Source organism: Tachypleus tridentatus, chromosome 10 (genome assembly GCF_004210375.1).
Source record: "Tachypleus tridentatus isolate NWPU-2018 chromosome 10, ASM421037v1, whole genome shotgun sequence".
Taxonomy (NCBI): Eukaryota; Metazoa; Arthropoda; class Merostomata; order Xiphosura; family Limulidae; genus Tachypleus; species Tachypleus tridentatus.
This window is the reverse complement of record NC_134834.1, coordinates 14947975-14966289: the sequence shown is the minus strand read 5'-3', so window position 1 is coordinate 14966289 and position 18315 is coordinate 14947975. Positions and strand designations below refer to the sequence as shown.

The 18315-nt window shown below is 35.6% G+C and overlaps 1 protein-coding gene across 1 annotated transcript in view; it reads right to left on the bottom strand.

The window, feature by feature from the left end:
- The window catches only part of LOC143228769 (scavenger receptor class B member 1-like), a 36892-nt gene extending 32788 nt beyond the window's left edge, over positions 1–4104 (bottom strand). Inside the window, 2 exon segments of the mRNA XM_076460104.1 lie at positions 1118–1328; positions 3624–4104. Coding sequence (XP_076316219.1) covers positions 1118–1145 — 28 coding nt within the window. The 5' untranslated portion in view covers positions 1146–1328; positions 3624–4104.
- Positions 4105–18315: the final 14211 nt, after the last annotated feature.

Genomic DNA, 18315 nt, shown 5'->3' with positions numbered 1-18315 from the left:
TAACCTGTACAATGAAATTATAACCTATTTAGACTTGTACTGAATATTTCTATAGATACAACAAAATCCTATTTGCACTTCCACTAGTAGTGACACTCTGTTTGAATGGCTTTAGAGTCTGATTGATGAGTACGTCAAAATCCCTTTCTTTCATGACATTGTTAAGGATGATCCCATCCAATTGTGAAAAATAAAGAATTAGTTTCTCATTACTTTAACAATTAACTGAAAAAAAAACAAAACAAAGAAAAATGAGTGCATTTTAAAGTTACATTTATTTGTGTTCTTCCCTGAGGAGGTCACAAACCTTCATGTAATCATTACACATTACAGTGCACTCAAACATAAGTACCTCTGAAAGTTACCATCTGTGTAGCTTATAATCAAGGTGAACAATTGAAACAATGTTTGTGAAGGACAAGGAAACAAGCAAAACACTCACACCAGGAGTCAGATTTTTATTCTAATTTAAAAATAATTTGGATCAGTTCATTTCATTAGTAATTGTTCTCAGAAATGGTTCCACTATTAAACCATTTATCAGTAACTATTTTTATCTATCCACAAAAAAACAAAGGGTGAAACACAGAACTTACTACAAAGAATCAGGCAAATTCATATAATGAAATATTGAAAAAAACAAACAAACTGATTTGTGACTAGCTTCCACAGATATAGTTTATACAGATCTCTTTACAACGAAATAAAATATTTATTGGAAGGGCCATCTTCAACCCTTAAATATATCTATTCACTTGTCAAAAACTAACATGACAAAATTTATTTAAAAAACACATGGTACGTACAGACACACAAGTAAACACAAGTTTGAAAACTAAACTTTACATACATGCAAGTTTGATCGCTACTATAATGACTTACTTGAAAGCAGTAACTAGTATTTACACTTATTTGAGCACAAATTTCAAATTATTCTTTAATTGTTTATTTATATTAGTAAAAATGTTAAGTTAAACAAAGTATTAGCACAAGCAGTCACTCTGGTTTCCAATCAAGTATTGGTACTGGCAGACTTTCCAAAGACTCTGGATAGGTTTCCAACTTTTAATTTTTACTCTACAGACTATGCAAGAGAAATACGATAACTGAAACCTACCCGTCTTCTTGATCCATGTCCACATCATTGGTAACGGATAGAATCACCACCCAGACTCCTCTTCCTAAAATGTTGTTGGTTTGTATGTCTAATTTTACAGTGCACTATACTTTCCGTTTGGAAGCAAGTTCACCTGCACCAGCTGATGTCAATGCTGAACATATTTAAAGTCAGTCATTAGGGCCCTAAGTCTCCCCAGATGTGCAGCAGGCTTAATTAGGATACATAATACAAAGACACCATTAAAATCAGAGCAACTGTAACACACAAACTGTTTCAAAGTGAAACTGTACTTAACCACTAAACATTTCAGAGTTCTATAACATACAAAACTCTAGATGAATAGTGAAGTTCAATAGTTTTCAAGTCTGCTTAAGATTTGATACCCTAAAAAACTTTAAGCAAGACAAATGAACTCTACTTTGACAAGATACTGAGAAATTATGTTGAAATTATTCAGCCTAAACAGATATGCTGACAAACCAGTTTTTTTTTGTCATTTTTTTTGGTTCCAAAGATTACGCAGTTAGAACTTTCCTTTGCAACTTTCTGAAGACACATGGAGAGTGAGGAAACATTACATAAGCTAGATTTTCAACTTAACCACTGAAAGGCTTATATAAACAAACTCAAGGTCCAGGATACACCATATCAAATAGTCAGAGAGACATGAATTAAACCAGTTACAGTTCATATGGTTTTAAGAATTCTTTAAACTTACAGTATGCAAGGTTTGCAAGACCTTGAGCAAAAAAAGACACTAACAACATGTGATAGTTTACACACATAAAAACACCACGAGATTTTAAGTTTAGCCTTCAAGCTTCTCAGAAATCAAGGTCAGTAATTACAACACACTAAACCAGTTTTGCTCACAATTTCAAAGCCTACACATAATATATTCTATGCAATCTTTCTGTCCAAATTTTAGAATGAACAGTAGTACTTGTGAACTTAGAATTAAATTCTATGCATAACATAGGCTTAGAATTTGTGTGAAGTTTTATTATTAATAATTCTGTCAACCTTAAGTTCATTATTGTAAGTTCTTTTATGAGATATGTTTGTCAATTTAACTGAAAAGAAGTTTTCACTTTCCTCATTTTTGACACAGAAAAAAAAATAGATTAGTAAAACTTGCTGGTGACAATACTCGAGTATTTATAACAACAGAATAACTGATGAATTATTAAGCTGGACAAACTGTTGGAATACGACCTTTATTTATATCAAATGCATGAAAATATACTTCAGTTTAATTTGGAATCACATGTTTAAAAGAAGACTGAAGAAACAAATATTGGCATAGTAATAGATAATCCAAATACAGATGCAACACTTATCAAGACAATTAGATTTTACAATCTATTTTCAAATTACAGGCTTATTTTGTTGCATGTCTAAACCTCTGGTTAGACCAGTGGTTCCCAACCAGGGGTGCTCGCAAGAACATATTAACATTTTTTAGGGTGCGGGGCATAAAAAAGGTTGGGAACCACTGGGTTAGACTTCACTTGGAGTACTGTGTATAGTTTTAACATTATCTGAAGAAGGGTAAACTTATTAGAATAGTTGCAGATGAGAACTACATGTGATCTTTAAATGAGAAATAATGATGCAAAGTACCTTAGTTTGAAAGAAATGAAATAAACAACAAGAACCTTTTACATAACAAGAAATTGAAGTGTAACATTCATTTCTTGAGTTTGACAATCAATTAAATTAGTTGAAATTACCTTTAAATTAATTGGATCAATTTATTAATGAAGTAATAAATATTAATGTTTCTGATTACCTCTGTTAAATTTTTGAACTATCCAAGTTTCATGTGACAATAATCCACAAGTTCAACATAATTAATAAGATTAGTGATGGATCAATTACCAAATTCTATTAATCACTAAGCTCCGTTTATTTCCAGCTTTCATTTATAAAAACATATCTTTAATTAATCAAATTTTGGTTTTAAGCTTTTCTTTCCAAAGAATAACATTATCAAAGGATTATTTAAGTTATTCCATTTTCTACTTATCTACCATACTATGGTCCACAATAAAGAATCTTCTTTTCATATATCCAGTTGTTATCTCTTAAATGTATGAAATTTAAAAGCATGAAACCTGTGGATCAATCTAAGTTGTACCAGTCACCAAAAATAAGCTATCACTACTAATAAATTGCAGATCAAAAGTTAGCCCTGATTTAAAACAGATCAACCCTTCCCTATAGAAAACCCAAACATTTTTAAGCAAAAACTAATTACAAGACTCATGTGTGCTAATTTTAAGACCTCAGTTTTCATTTCAGGAACCATTTTCATTGCCCTCCTCTAAACTTTTCCAACAATTCAATATCTTCCCAACGTTAAGGGCCTAACTGAACATGAGACTTCATAAGAGGTCTAACTTGTTACCTACAAAGTTAAATTATAACCTCTTTAAATTTGTATTCAATGCTTATAAGGATACAACATAAAACCATAGTTACCCTGCCAGCCATTTTTTACCGTGTTACCTCCAGTCGAAGAAAAGTCCTAATAAAAATCGAGCCCAAACTGAAACATCAAGTCACCTCATGTAGAAACGACTCGCTACCATGTGGTACCAGTTACAGTAAGCCTACTTTCCAATCAAAATGATTTAACCTAATTTTCTATAACGTAATGAGGCGACTGACACAAATCACAGAGAATATTTTTTGATAGAGGGTAACATATTTAAAATTATTGTGCCAACCGATCCATTGACACTGTCCCACGTACTTTAGGACAAAATCAAACCCCCTCGTTAACAAATTCATCACTTATAAAAGAATAACGAGAATCTAGTCCGTCCACTATACTGTTAGAAAATGGCGACCTCGAGTTCTGTAAAGGTTAATTTTAAACCGATGATTTTGTTTATTTAACTCGTTTATAACAAGCAAAATATATTGGCGAAATTTTATCCGATACCCATCAGTTTTCTCGAGAGTTAACGAAGTGGTCTGGCTTTTAAAAAAAGAAAAGTTATATTGTCCTGATTGTTAAAAGATTCCATTCTAATAATTGTTTTAAACCTCGAACGTTTGCCAGCCGAGGATTTTCACTGTCTCTCTTAGCTTAATCACTTCACGAGTGTTTCTTGATAACAAGAAATCCACTTGAAATAAAAATGTATCTCAGATCGGCTGATATGGGTGTTAAGACTTTTATTGATAAGGTTTCCGGTTTGGTTTATTTTGGAATTCGCGCCAAGTTACACGAGGGCTATCTGCGCTAGCCGTCCCAAATTTAGCAGTGTAAGACCAGAGGAAAGGCAGCTAGTCATCACCACCCACCGCCATCTATTGGGCTACTCTTTTACCTGCGAATAGTGGGATTGACCGTTATATTATACCGCCCTCGCGGCTGAAAGGGCGAGCATGTTTGATGTGACGGGGATTTGAACCCGCGACCCTCGGATTATTGATAAGAAGAAAAGAACGTTTCGACTTTCCTAAGTCATCTTCAGGTTATTAACTCGAGGGCTCGGCATGGCCAGGTGGGTTAAGGCGTTCGATTTGTAATCCGAAGGTCGCGGGTTCGAATCCCCGTCGCACCAAACATGCTCGTCTTTCAGCCGTGGGGTGCTATAATGTGATGGTCAATCCCACTATTCGTTGAAAAAAGTGTAACCCAAGAGTTGACTGTGGGTGGTGATGACTAACTGCCTTCCCTCTAGTCTTACACTGCTAAATTAGAGACGGCTAGCGCAGACAGCTCTTGAGTAGCTTGGCGCGAAATTAAAAAAAACCAAAACAAAACAAACCACTAGAATCAACCAATAATATATATATACTTAGCTTAGAATTTCGAATATGCAAGTTCTGATGTAAAATTTAAAACGTTGCATGAAAAACTTCTCAAAACGTAAGAAAAAAGAGACAAGGAAAGATCAATCTTTTTGTTTCCAAATACGTTTCTGTATGCAATTTATTTCATAGTTGAATACGGAGCGAAGTACCAAATGTTATAATTATAATTTTATTAATCTCAAAATGTATTATCACCTTACCTTCTAATAATATTAATATACAAATGTCATTTTTATTCATTTTATTTTGTTAATATTTATGATTTAGATTTTTTGTTATCAAACAGAAATTTTCGTCTGCCTCAAGACTGAGAAGATCCCTAGCGGACTTACGACACAAAATCAAAGTTTTGATTTCCCTCGGTAGATAGAATGCACATATCTTGGTGTGCAGCTTTCCATCAAGAAAACAACATTGAGATTCGGAAAGAGAGACATTGAAGAGAAATCCTCTTATAATAAGGTAGTTAATTAATATTTTATTTTATCAGTAGGATTATGTCTTAGTAACAATACGATGATACTCAAATAAATAACTGATAAGTATATTTTCACGTTTATTATTAAGAACCCATATTACCAAATAAATGTCTTTCATGTACGACATTGTCTTCGAAAGAAATAGCACAAGAGAAATATAAACCGTAAAACAACAAAACCTTAACACTTAATAGAAAGTTGTGTTGAATAGCATACACACAAAAGAGCTATTAATGGTGTGTTTTCTTCGCATTCAGTACATTCGTGTACAGCTACCGTTAGAAAGAGAGGAAACCGAGAGGTAAAAAAAGCATTTCACGATTAGCTCCTTCAGAAACGATCGTCGCGACCTCCTGAAACACCTGGAAGAACCTTGAACTAACGAACCGATTCGTAGCAGTCTGACAATATATAGAAAACAAACACACACAGACACCCATCTTCTGGATATTTTTATGCCTTACGAACTTCTTTGTGGATTGTCTGTGTGGATAAGCTGCTCAAATATAAGTAAAAGGATTAGTGGAAAATGATAAAAAGGTTTTAAAGAACTATTTGAAAGCATTTTCGAGGGCTTTGTTTGAAGTTAAGCACAAAGCTACACGATGTTTGTTTTTTGTTTTTGAATTTCGTGCAAAGCTACTCGAGGGTTATCTGCGCTAGCCGTCCATAATTTAGTAGTGTAAAACTAAAGGGTAGGCAGTTGATGACTATCACCACCTATCGCCAACTCTTAGACTATTCTTTTACCTGCGAATAGTGGGATTGACCGTCATATTATAACGCTCTCACGGCTGAAAAGGCGAGCACGTTTGGTGTGATGAGAATTCGAACCCACGACCCTCGAATTACGAGTAGAGCGCCTTGACCCCCTGGTCATGACGGGCCAGAAAGAAATGAAACGTTCATGAGTGTTTCATAAAGTAATTAAATGTTTATGAAAACACACAATAAGATGCTGATATTATGTTCTGATGAAAACACACAATAAGATACTGATATCATGTTCTTATGAAAACACACAATAAGATACTGATATCATGTTCTTATGAAAACACACAATAAGATACTGATATCATGTTCTTATGAAAACACACAATAAGATACTGATATCATGTTCTGATGAAAACACACAATAAGATGCTGATATCATGTTCTTATGAAAACACACAATAAGATACTGATATCATGTTCTGATGAAAACACACAATAAGATGCTGATATTATGTTCTGATGAAAACACACAATAAGATACTGATATCATGTTCTGATGAAAACACACAATAAGATACTAATATCATGTTCTTATGAAAACACACAATAAGATGCTGATATCATGTTCTTATGAAAACACACAATAAGATGCTGATATCATGTTCTTATGAAAACACACAATAAGATGCTGATATCATGTTCTTATGAAAACACACAATAAGATGCTGATATTATGTTCTGATGAAAACACACAATAAGATGCTGATATCATGTTCTTATGAAAACACACAATAAGATACTAATATCATGTTCTGATGAAAACACACAATAAGATACTAATATCATGTTCTGATGAAAACACACAATAAGATGCTGATATCATGTTCTTATGAAAACACACAATAAGATACTGATATCATGTTCTGATGAAAACACACAATAAGATACTGATATCATGATCTGATGAAAACACACAATAAGATGCTGATATCATGTTCTGATGAAAACACACAATAAGATGCTGATATCATGTTCTGATGAAAACACACAATAAGATGCTGATATCATGTTCTGATGAAAACACACAATAAGATGCTGATATTATGTTCTGATGAAAACACACAATAAGATGCTGATATCATGTTCTTATGAAAACACACAATAAGATACTGATATCATGTTCTTATGAAAACACACAATAAGATACTAATATCATGTTCTGATGAAAACACACAATAAGATGCTGATATCATGTTCTTATGAAAACACACAATAAGATGCTGATATCATGTTCTTATGAAAACACACAATAAGATGCTGATATCATGTTCTGATGAAAACACACAATAAGATACTAATATCATGTTCTGATGAAAACACACAATAAGATGCTGATATCATGTTCTGATGAAAACACACAATAAGATGCTGATATCATGTTCTTATGAAAACACACAATAAGATGCTGATATTATGTTCTGATGAAAACACACAATAAGATACTGATATCATGTTCTTATGAAAACACACAATAAGATACTGATATTATGTTCTGATGAAAACACACAATAAGATGCTGATATCATGTTCTTATGAAAACACACAATAAGATACTAATATCATGTTCTGATGAAAACACACAATAAGATGCTGATATTATGTTCTGATGAAAACACACAATAAGATGCTGATATCATGTTCTTATGAAAACACACAATAAGATGCTGATATCATGTTCTTACGAAAACACACAATAAGATTATGATATCATATTTTTACGATTGCAATAAACTAAAACAGAAAGGTCCAGATTACGTGTCCCAAGATCCAAGAGCACCTATCTCAGTGATCATTCTTATAACACATTTTAAGAAAAACAAATCTCATGTTCATACTAAACTGCCCCTGTACACCGCCCTTTATATGAGTGTGACCGTTAGGGATAAATAACCCTCACAAGGAAAGTAAAAATAAATAAAGTTTTTGAGTTACCACTGAAGCACATAACATTGCATTAGGCGATGACTCAATAACGTACTCAACTACTTTAGTTCTGTTTACGAGAACGTAAGGAAGTGTGACATGTCTGTGTGAAATGTATTTGAAACTTCTCGAATTCAGCTGAATAGGTACATTTTTGATATAGTCATGGAAAGGCAGAGTCTGTCACTTTCCAAGAGCCTTGTTTGAAGCTGCCTCAAGTACGTTCGGTTTAAGACTCTCACGTTGTTTGAGTGCCGTGTTATACACTCTCACTCTCTTCTCAACAATTTCATCCACATGGTCTGGTACACAGCCACCGAAGTATGGAAACACTGCTCGTAATTTTATGTTTTTTATATAATAAACTTTGACCGTGGAAAACGCTGTTACTGCACTTATTTAAAATTTCTCACCAGGATATTATGATGTTTCTTAACAATATAAATTATTCTTACCACTAGGTGTGTTTTTTTGTGCATGTTTTTCCTCTTTATATACGTCAAGAATCTTTAAAAAACAAATGCGCCCTCTTACGGCATAATGAGTGTTGAGCACTTGGTGCGATGCTATTTCTAATTTAATTTTTGCAATGTGAGGCCAAACTCTTCTGTTACAGTTCCTCATATTTTATTCCAGAGATAAAAGCTATGTTTATTAAAAGATGTGAAATAAGATGCATAGAATAAACTTTAAATGAACATAAAATGTCTGGAAGAATGATGCGCAAACAGTGAAGACTGCTGTTCTTTTATTGAAAAGCTGCTCATTGGGCACTGTGTCCACCGTGAAGAATCGATTTGTTTGGTTCGGTTTGTTTTGAATCTCGCGCAAAGCTACACGAGGAACTATCTGCGCTCGCCGTTCCTAATTTAGCAGTGGAAGACTAGAGGGAAGGCAGCTAGTCATCACCACCCATCGCCAACTCTTGAACTATTGCGTTACCAACGAATAGTGGGATTGACCGTCACATTATAACGCCCCCACGGCTGAAAGGGCGAGCATATTTGGTGTGACGGGGATTCGAACTAAAGACCCTCGGATTGCGAGTCGAGAGCCTTAACCACCGGGCCATGCCGAGCCCGTGAGAAATCGAACTTAGGATCTTAGCGTTGTAAGTCGGTAAACTAACCACTGACCCACAGGACAACAGGAAAGAATTCATTTTTTTAAATGATTAATAACAGGAGTACGTGACATAATAATCCTGCTTTGACGGTATTATAATAATTAATGTTTGTGCATTTAATCTTGAAGAGCAGAGTGCAGAAACCTTAGATTGGCCTGGAATAACGCTTTAAAAAATGTGTTATTCGAAACATAAACACATTCCAAATACAGTTTGAGGCCATAATGCTATTTTTGGCATTTTCTTTTTTTACGCGTAAACAGGGTAGATAACCAGGTCAAAAGTACCTGTGGTTCTCGTATGATTGCCCCCAATTTTTGGGCTGCTGCTTATATGGAGGACAGCCCATTAGAAACAAACACCCCCACAAGTGTTTTGGCCGAAAGTTAGATTTAATAGTAAGACAGATTGTTGTTTTATAACGTACTCACAGGTGCGCACGTGATTAGTGCTGTCGTTATGTGAACCTTGGACCATCGGTCCTCAACCTGACACATGATCATTAGATCAGTTATATGGTAAATTATTTTGTTCTAACAAAATTTTGAATAGAAATGAGTTTCTATTTGTTTCTTACGCAGTAAATTACAATTACATTTATTGCTAACAAAGCATGTTTTATTAATTTTGATACAGTTTTGCTTTCGACGCACAAAAATGACACAATTTGCAGTAAGGTGTGTAACATGAGACAGTGACTTTCTTTTATTTACTTACATTAGAACTCGAATGTCTCATTTTACTCGAGGCTTAAGTCATTTGTTCTAACAGAATATCACACAACTTGCTATTTTTACAAGTATATTTCGCCATTCTCAGTGTTTGTTTTTGTTTTTTGAATTTCGCACAAAGCTACTCGAGGGCTATCCGCACTAGCCATCCCTACTTTAGCAGTGTAAGGTTAGAGGTAAGGCAGCCAGTCATCATCACCCATCGCCAACTCTTGGACTACTCTTTTACCAACGAATAGTGGGATTGACCGTCACATTATAACGCCCCCACAGCTGAAAAGGCGAGCATGTTTGATGCGACTGGGATTCAAACCCGCGACCCTCGGATTACGAGTCGAACGACTTAACATACTTGGCCATGCCTGGCCCATCTAATATTGGTCTTTCTAGCAGTACCCAGATGAGGAAACCAAGGGAACGAGGCTATTTCTAGGTAGAAAAACTGTTTTATTCACCTGATGAATGAACCGTATTAACATATCACTTTATTAAACAAAATCAAGACTGTTTATCTGTTGGAATAAAGAGGCTAATTAAGTTACTTTTACTCTTTAATTGTCTACTCAATTTATATTGTTGGCTGTGTTGTGTGGAAAACATTTGTGTTGTTTCGCGATGCTGTTGTTTTGTGTATTATCTGAACATGAAATTGCACAGGGAACCATATGTACTGTCCCCATTGTATGTATCAAACCCCGAATTTTAACATTTCTAACTTATCCATGAGCCGCAGAAGAGCATTTCAATATACATCTAGTGTTTTATCACGGTTGGTGTATCTAACTTATCCACGAGCCGCTAAAGAGCATTTCAATATACATCTAGTATTTTATCACGGTTGGTGTATCTAACTTATCCACGAGCCGCTAAAGAGCATTTCGATATACATCTGGTGTTTTATCATGGTTGGTGTATCTAACTTATCCACGAGCTGCTAAAGAGCATTTCGATATACATCTGGTGTTTTATCATGGTTTGTCTATCTAACTTATCCACGAGCCGCTAAAGAGCATTTCGATATACATCTGGTGTTTTATCACGGTTGGTGTATCTAACTTATCCACGAGCCGATAAAGAACATTTCGATATACATCAGGTGTTTTATCATGGTTGGTGTATCTAACTTATCCATGAGCCGCTAAAGAGCATTTCAATATACATCTAGTGTTTTATCATGGTTGGTGTATCTAACTTATCCACGAGCCGCTAAAGAGCATTTCGATATACATCTGGTGTTTTATCACGGTTGGTGTATCTAACTTATCCACGAGCCGCTAAAGAGCATTTCGATATACATCTGGTGTTTTATCATGGTTGGTGTATCTAACTTATCCACGAGCCGCTAAAGAGCATTTCGATATACATCTGGTGTTTTATCACGGTTGGTGTATCTAACTTATCCACGAGCCGCTAAAGAGCATTTCGATATACATCTGGTGTTTTATCATGGTTGGTGTATTCACTGTTGGCACCACAATTTTTCAATGTACGAATATTCACTTCCACTTTCCAAAATATGTGCCAGGTGGGATATTCGAACTGTCTCATTGACGTGTGACTAACCAGAATTTAACTACATGTTATTAACAGAAGTCCTTGTCATAATTTCCTTACCTGTTGGTTAGGGAAGTCAACTTGCAATCTAAGGGTGGCGGATTCGAATCCTGTCCCCGAACATACTCGCCCTTTTAGTTGTGGGTGTTATAAGATGACGGTCATTCACCCAGTTCGTCGATAAGAGAGTAGTCCAAGAGGTAGCGGTATGTCGGGTCGACTAAGTGTCTTCCCTCTTGTCTGTAACTTCAAAACTGAGGACGGCCACGCAGATACCCCTCAGGTTGCTTTGCGCGAAATTCAAGACAGACCAAACCGTTATCATTTGCCAAACAGAGATGACACGTAGACACTTAAAGTAAGTCAAAATATACAGCTGCCTCAAAATATCTGCTATAACTGAAACAATAATACCATAGATACAGTCTGTGTAACTGTGCCATCTGGGTACTGCTAGAAAGACCAATATTAGATGGGCCTGGCATGGCCAAGTATGTTAAGTCGTTCGACTCGTAATCCGAGGGTCGCGGGTTTGAATCCCAGTTGCATCAAACATGCTCGCCTTTTCAGCTGTGAGGGCGTTATAATGTGACGGTCAATCCCACTATTCGTTGGTAAAAGAGTAGCCCAAGAGTTAGCGGTGGGTGATGATGACTAACTGCCTTCCCTCTAACCTTACAGTGCTAAATTAGGGACGGCTAGCGCAGATAGTCCTCGAGTAGCTTTGCGCGAAATTAGAAAAAAAAACAAACAAACCAATACTAGATTACAGCTTGAAGAAAATTACAGTTTCTCCTTTTTTTAAATATGATATTCTCGTCAACAGAGATGCTAAAAAAAGTTTCTATTTTTGTTTCAATTAACTGTTCCAAAATAGTTATGTCTTCTTTTTCTTGCTCTGATAAATCTTTAAATTTCGTGACGTATCTTCAACAATTTCGGTTCAGGTGACGTCACAGTCACGCTCACTTCTAACTTTAGTAACGAAATTAATTCACCCAACGATAGCGTATAACTTTATATGACCTCGCTACCTGATTTCACCTATGTCTTTCCATTATGGTCCGATAGAGTTAGGTATAAATAGGTGAAATCAGGTTTGGTTTTGATGAACAATTACGTTGATATATATGTATATATATATATTCATTAAAACTTAAGTTTGTTTATATATAGTTTTTTCCTTACAAAGACTTGTGTATTTTTATCTACAATTTTTCTTATAATGACTTTTGTCTATACATTCAACGTTCCTATATATATATGTTAGTGAAATTAAATAATTTATATCTTAATGAAGTTAAACGAATAGACAAAATCATGAGGAAGGACTGCGTTAAAAACAACAAATCCCAACCTCTGATTAATTATATTATAACCATAAAATATTCAAACCATAAACCAAAACACATTAACATGAAATTTAAAATTTTTTTTTTTAAATACGTTGCATATTTTGTTACAGCGTGGGATTATAAAATATATCCTAGGTTTCGGAGGTGACTGATGAAGTAGGACCCACATTGAGGTGGGGATACGCTGTCTACCAGTCTTAACCTCCAAATTCACTAGTCTCACATAATAAAATTATCTTTTTCATGTTTATTTTTTTCTTATTACAACTTGGGAGAGCACTTACCTTCCCCAACTCTCTGCAGGCAATGAAGGGTGATATAGATGTGGGACGTTGTGGGACATCTCGCTCTCTTAGTTTTTAATTTTCTTATGTGAGACTCACGAACTGGAGGTTAAATTGATAGACGGCGTATCCCCACCGTTTATTAATAACGAATGTAATTAATATAATAATAGCTCTGAAGCTGTTTTCTTTACTATATATAAACTTAAACACATTTAGCTTTTTAATCAAGATGTATGTTTTTAACTATACAGATTTTAGTCAAGGTGAATGTGTTTAACTAGATAGTTTCTTTCTAATGGAGAACTGTGTTTGTCGATAACAGTACTGAAGACATCAATAAGTGTTTGTTTGTTTGCTGTTAAGCAGCAAGCTATACAATAAGATATCTGTTCTGCGTCCACTGCTGGTATCGAACGCGGTTTTTTAACGTTATACATTTTCAGACTTCTCTCTGAGCCACTTGGGACTGAAGAATAAGTCGGTTGGTTATTTTTATAGTAAAGCCACATCGGGCTATCTGCTGTGTCAATCGCAGGGAATCGAACCCCGTAATATAGCATTGTAAGTTCATGGACTTACGCGCAGAGAGCCTTGTTTCTTTGCTTCGTAAAACGCCAAACAACCTACTAAGGGTGTGGCAATGAAGAGACATGTGAAGCCGTGACACGATTGTATCGATACATCGTCGATACTATCTATGATTCTTAACATAAATTTGGCAAGCTTTCAGTAAACATTGTAAGTCTTACGTGCATAAGAAATCAGAATTTCCAATAAAGTATTTTTACTAAAAATGAATGAATCAATAAATAAAGATTAATATTGATTACTACACGTTATCTTAACTTATTTTATCAAAAACTTTACAAAATAACTTAAATTAACAACAAGATAGATACACAGATGTTAGTTTTAAAATATTTTTTTTCCAGCTACCATTTAGTTGACCAAACCTGATAATTTGAAATAAAAATGCCCGTAAATTATGAAGCACTTAAATAAGACAATGTTAGTAATATCGAGAATAAATTACAGACAGGACTGTCAAACTTTGTGACAAACCGTTGGTAAAACCTCTATGTCTAGACACGAATTGTATCGACTACTCTGATGAGATATACAGTTCTCTAACCAACCAAACCATAAACAGGGTGCGCATAAGGCTAAGAGATAAATCCATAAAATAAAACTGTAAACTATCTTTTCATTAGCATTATGATTTTTGTTTATTCTGTACACAACAAAAATGTTGAAATACTACACTAATGACGTCATATAAATATTGATGTCTATTACACATACTAAGCTGGTATCTTGTCAACATTAACATGTCGGGTTTGTTTTGAATTTTGCGCAAAGCTACTCTTCGGCTATCTGCGCTAGTCGTCCCTAATTTAGCAGTGTAAGACTAGAGGGGAGGCACCTAGTCATCACCACCCACCGCCAATTCTTGGGCTACTCTTTCACCAACGAAGAGTGGGATTGACCGCAACTTTATAACGCCCCCACGATTGAAAGGGCGAGCATGTTTGGTGCGACCGGGATTCGAACCCGCGACCCTCGGATTACGAGTCGAAAGCCTTAACACGCTTGACCATGAACATGTCGGAAAGAAGCAACTCGTGGATATGAACAGAGTAAAAAAAAACAACAAAAAACTTCGTGCAACATTATGCAATGCTATAACAAAATTTCTACAATAGGTTTGTCGTAAGCAAAAGCCACCCGATTTTTCGAGCCTCTTATAAAATTCGTCAAATGGACAGCCAACCCCTCAAGAAAAAGATAATTTCTTCTTCGTGTTTTTTTTGCTACTCTTACTGTAAAATATAGAATGCTTATGCGACTTCAGTAGTCAGTTTTAACGCGTAACCAGTCATACATGATCGATTACTTCATTCTGATTTAAGCCTAGAAAAATGTCGTTAAAACTGGCGGGAACAGAACGAGATCAGTGTTGCGACAGAGCTGCCCTCTTTCTGGAACACATTCTTATCAAACACATGATGATTTTGACAATTTTAATTGTTGGGAATCAAGACAGACACAGTGCTGAGACACGTTCAAAACAAATTCCCGGGGAGTAGCTATTCGCGTGTTGCACGCTCATTTTTTATCGTAATCATTTGATTTATCACAAAGTTTTTTTTTTTTTTTTTTTGCTGCTTTGTGTGAACACATACGCACGCGCGCGAGCTATAAATGTACGTATAGTAATTTTCTAAATGCACGCTTCACCTTAGTGGAATTATATATTTACAAGCTGGGATATATTAAAAAAACAAATCTATAGAATAAAAAGGAAATCCTAGGAGCTTGGCTCGATAGTACCCCTATATGTAACACTCGTCTTATATTACATATTATTAGTTCATTAAATAATGTTTAGGATGACTGATGTTGTATCGTGGTTTGTGGAGAACTCTGTTTATGTTGTTAGGTGAGGGACATTTCCAAATGTATTATAATAAGAAGGTCATTGTTGGAGAACCAGATACTTGTCATTCGTGACCAGTTGATACTTCAATGTTGGATTCAAGTCTGTAAAAATACAGCTTTTTTTCTCGAGGATATTCAAGTAAACCCGAAACGTCAAGTACTTGTGGACTGTAAAAACGTTACTCTGTTTTTGTTTCTTAGGAGCAAAGCTACAGAATGGGACTGTGCCATTCACGTTGATCGAACCCTGTATTGTAGCACCACAGTCTTTCAAGCTGGGGACACCAAACGGGTAGACTGTACTAAGAGAGTTCAAAGAGTAGGGTTTGATACTTGGCCGTCAGATAGAGGACTACATATGCAAAGCCATACGTTAGACTTCTTGTGATATCTACACTACAGGGAATCGAACCTGATTCATGGAGGACATTTATTTTTCCGGTAGGAATCTGTTTAGGTGTTCTGTGTTTATGGTATTCGACTCGTATTCCGAGAATCAAAGGTTAAAAGTCCTGTCATACAAAATCCTGATTAGTTAACCCTAAAATTAGAAGGAATTAATATGAATGAAGATTATTTTTTTGGCTTTCCAATCATATATAGGTGCGAGCACCCCTGGTTGGGAACCACTGGTATATAGATAAGGATCCGAGTAGACGCCTGTCATGAAAGTAGATGAAAAATATAAAACAAAAATAGTTTTAATATTTTGTCAATATTGTTTTGGGTGTGCGCACGTTTCCTGCACGCTATGAATTTCGTAACATGTGACTATCGTGAAAGCCAGTTAAGCCTACCAGATGGTGTATCGACGGAATCGACCCCCTGATTTTAGCGTTGTAAATCCGTAGACTTACCGCTGTACTAGCGGGGGGTGGGCACTACTGACGAGAAGACAGGCTATTGTTGTTACTGCTATCATGTAACTAGACTTAGCAATATATTTCTACTAGTAGCAGCTAACAATAACAGAAAAGGATAATTTTGTACCCCTTTATTGTATCGTAGTATTGTGCGAAAAGCCTCATCGGCATTAGATATGGTAGACGTAGTATGGTTGTCGTATTACAACTTATTCTTTCTTGCTTTCCCTTGTGGGTTCTTAGGATTGATTGTTGGAAAGGGCTCAGAGGAGGGCACTAAAATGGTACCTGGGATGGAAAGGTTGTCATATGAGGAGATATTAACATTCTTAAAATTGTTTTCTCTTGAAAGAAGAAGAGTTAGAGTGAAGTGTTTATGGATGGAATTAATAATGTTGACACATCAACATTTTTCATACTTAACTTGTTTGTTTTGAACTTCGCGCAAAGCTACACGAGGGCTATCTGCGCTAGCAGCCCCTAATTTAGCAGTGTAAGACTAGAGGAAAGGCAGCTAGTCATCACCACCCATCGCTAACTCTTGGGATACTTATAACGCCCTCACGGCTGAAAGGGCGGCCATGTTTGGAGTGACGAGGATTCGAACCTGCGCATTACGAGTCGAACGCTTTAACCCACCTTACAATCATACTTGTGAGACTCATAGAACCAGGAGACACAAATATAGATTTAGGTGAGGTAGAAGCCGTCTTCATCTAAGACAATTTTATTTTTCGAATAGGGTGGTTTGCCTATAAAATGATCTCCCTTCAGATGTTGTGGAGGCAGTACATTTGAATGAGTTAAAAAGAAAGTTTTATAGGTGTATGAATAATATGGGCTGCCTTTAAATATTTCTTTAAAAAATTTACTTATTTTATAGTTATAGTTTGGTTTATGGGACAGAACAGCCAAGAGGAACCAACAGGTTTCTCGTTGTTCCTAAACATTATATTATGATTACAATGTAATTTGAATCTGGAACTGAGTTGCTTCTGTGGTATCTATATCAATTTTTACTACAGTACACTTTCTTCAATTTTATAACATCTGGTTTTAAAATCGCTTTTACAGTGGTTGTTTTCTTTTAAAAAAATATTGACCCTGCTAAAGTAATTTCCTATTAACTTTTATTATGTCATTACAATACTAGTCCTTAGTTTGAAACTAACCATCTGGTTGCGTAGTGGAAACTCTGAAGGCTTACACTGCTAATTATAAGATTTCGATACCTGTGGCGACAGATACCTCGTTGTGTAGCTCTAAGGTCAACAACAAACACAACTGCCCCTCGGGGTTTGAGAGGTAGGTCTTCAGGTCTATAACATAAGAACTAGGTTACGTTACCAGTGATGGGCGCAGCACAACTCCTTGTACAGCTTTGCACTGAATAGTAAACACAATTTCAAGTTCGTTTTGTAATTTCATTATTTACGTTTTCTTAAGTAACCACAAACATACCGTCATATTTTATATTAGACTTATAATAACAAAAGTTATAATTACTCCAATACTGTCCTTAAAACAGTGCTCTTACACTTGAAACCCGATTTCTAGCCTTACTGCTGTTCCATTATTGTTATTATTTTCTGATTATCAATACATCTGAATCACGCACTTCGCGATTAACTATCCTATGATTAACTATCTTATGAAAGGGTCTATATGGAACCACCCTCTGATGTTAGATGACAACGACTGCCCGGCATGGTCAGGTGGGTTAAGGTGTTCGACTCGAATCTGAGGGTCGTGGTTTCGAATCCCAGCCGCACCAAACACGCTCGTCTTTTCAGCCGTGGGGACCTTGTAATGTGACGATCAATTCCACTATTC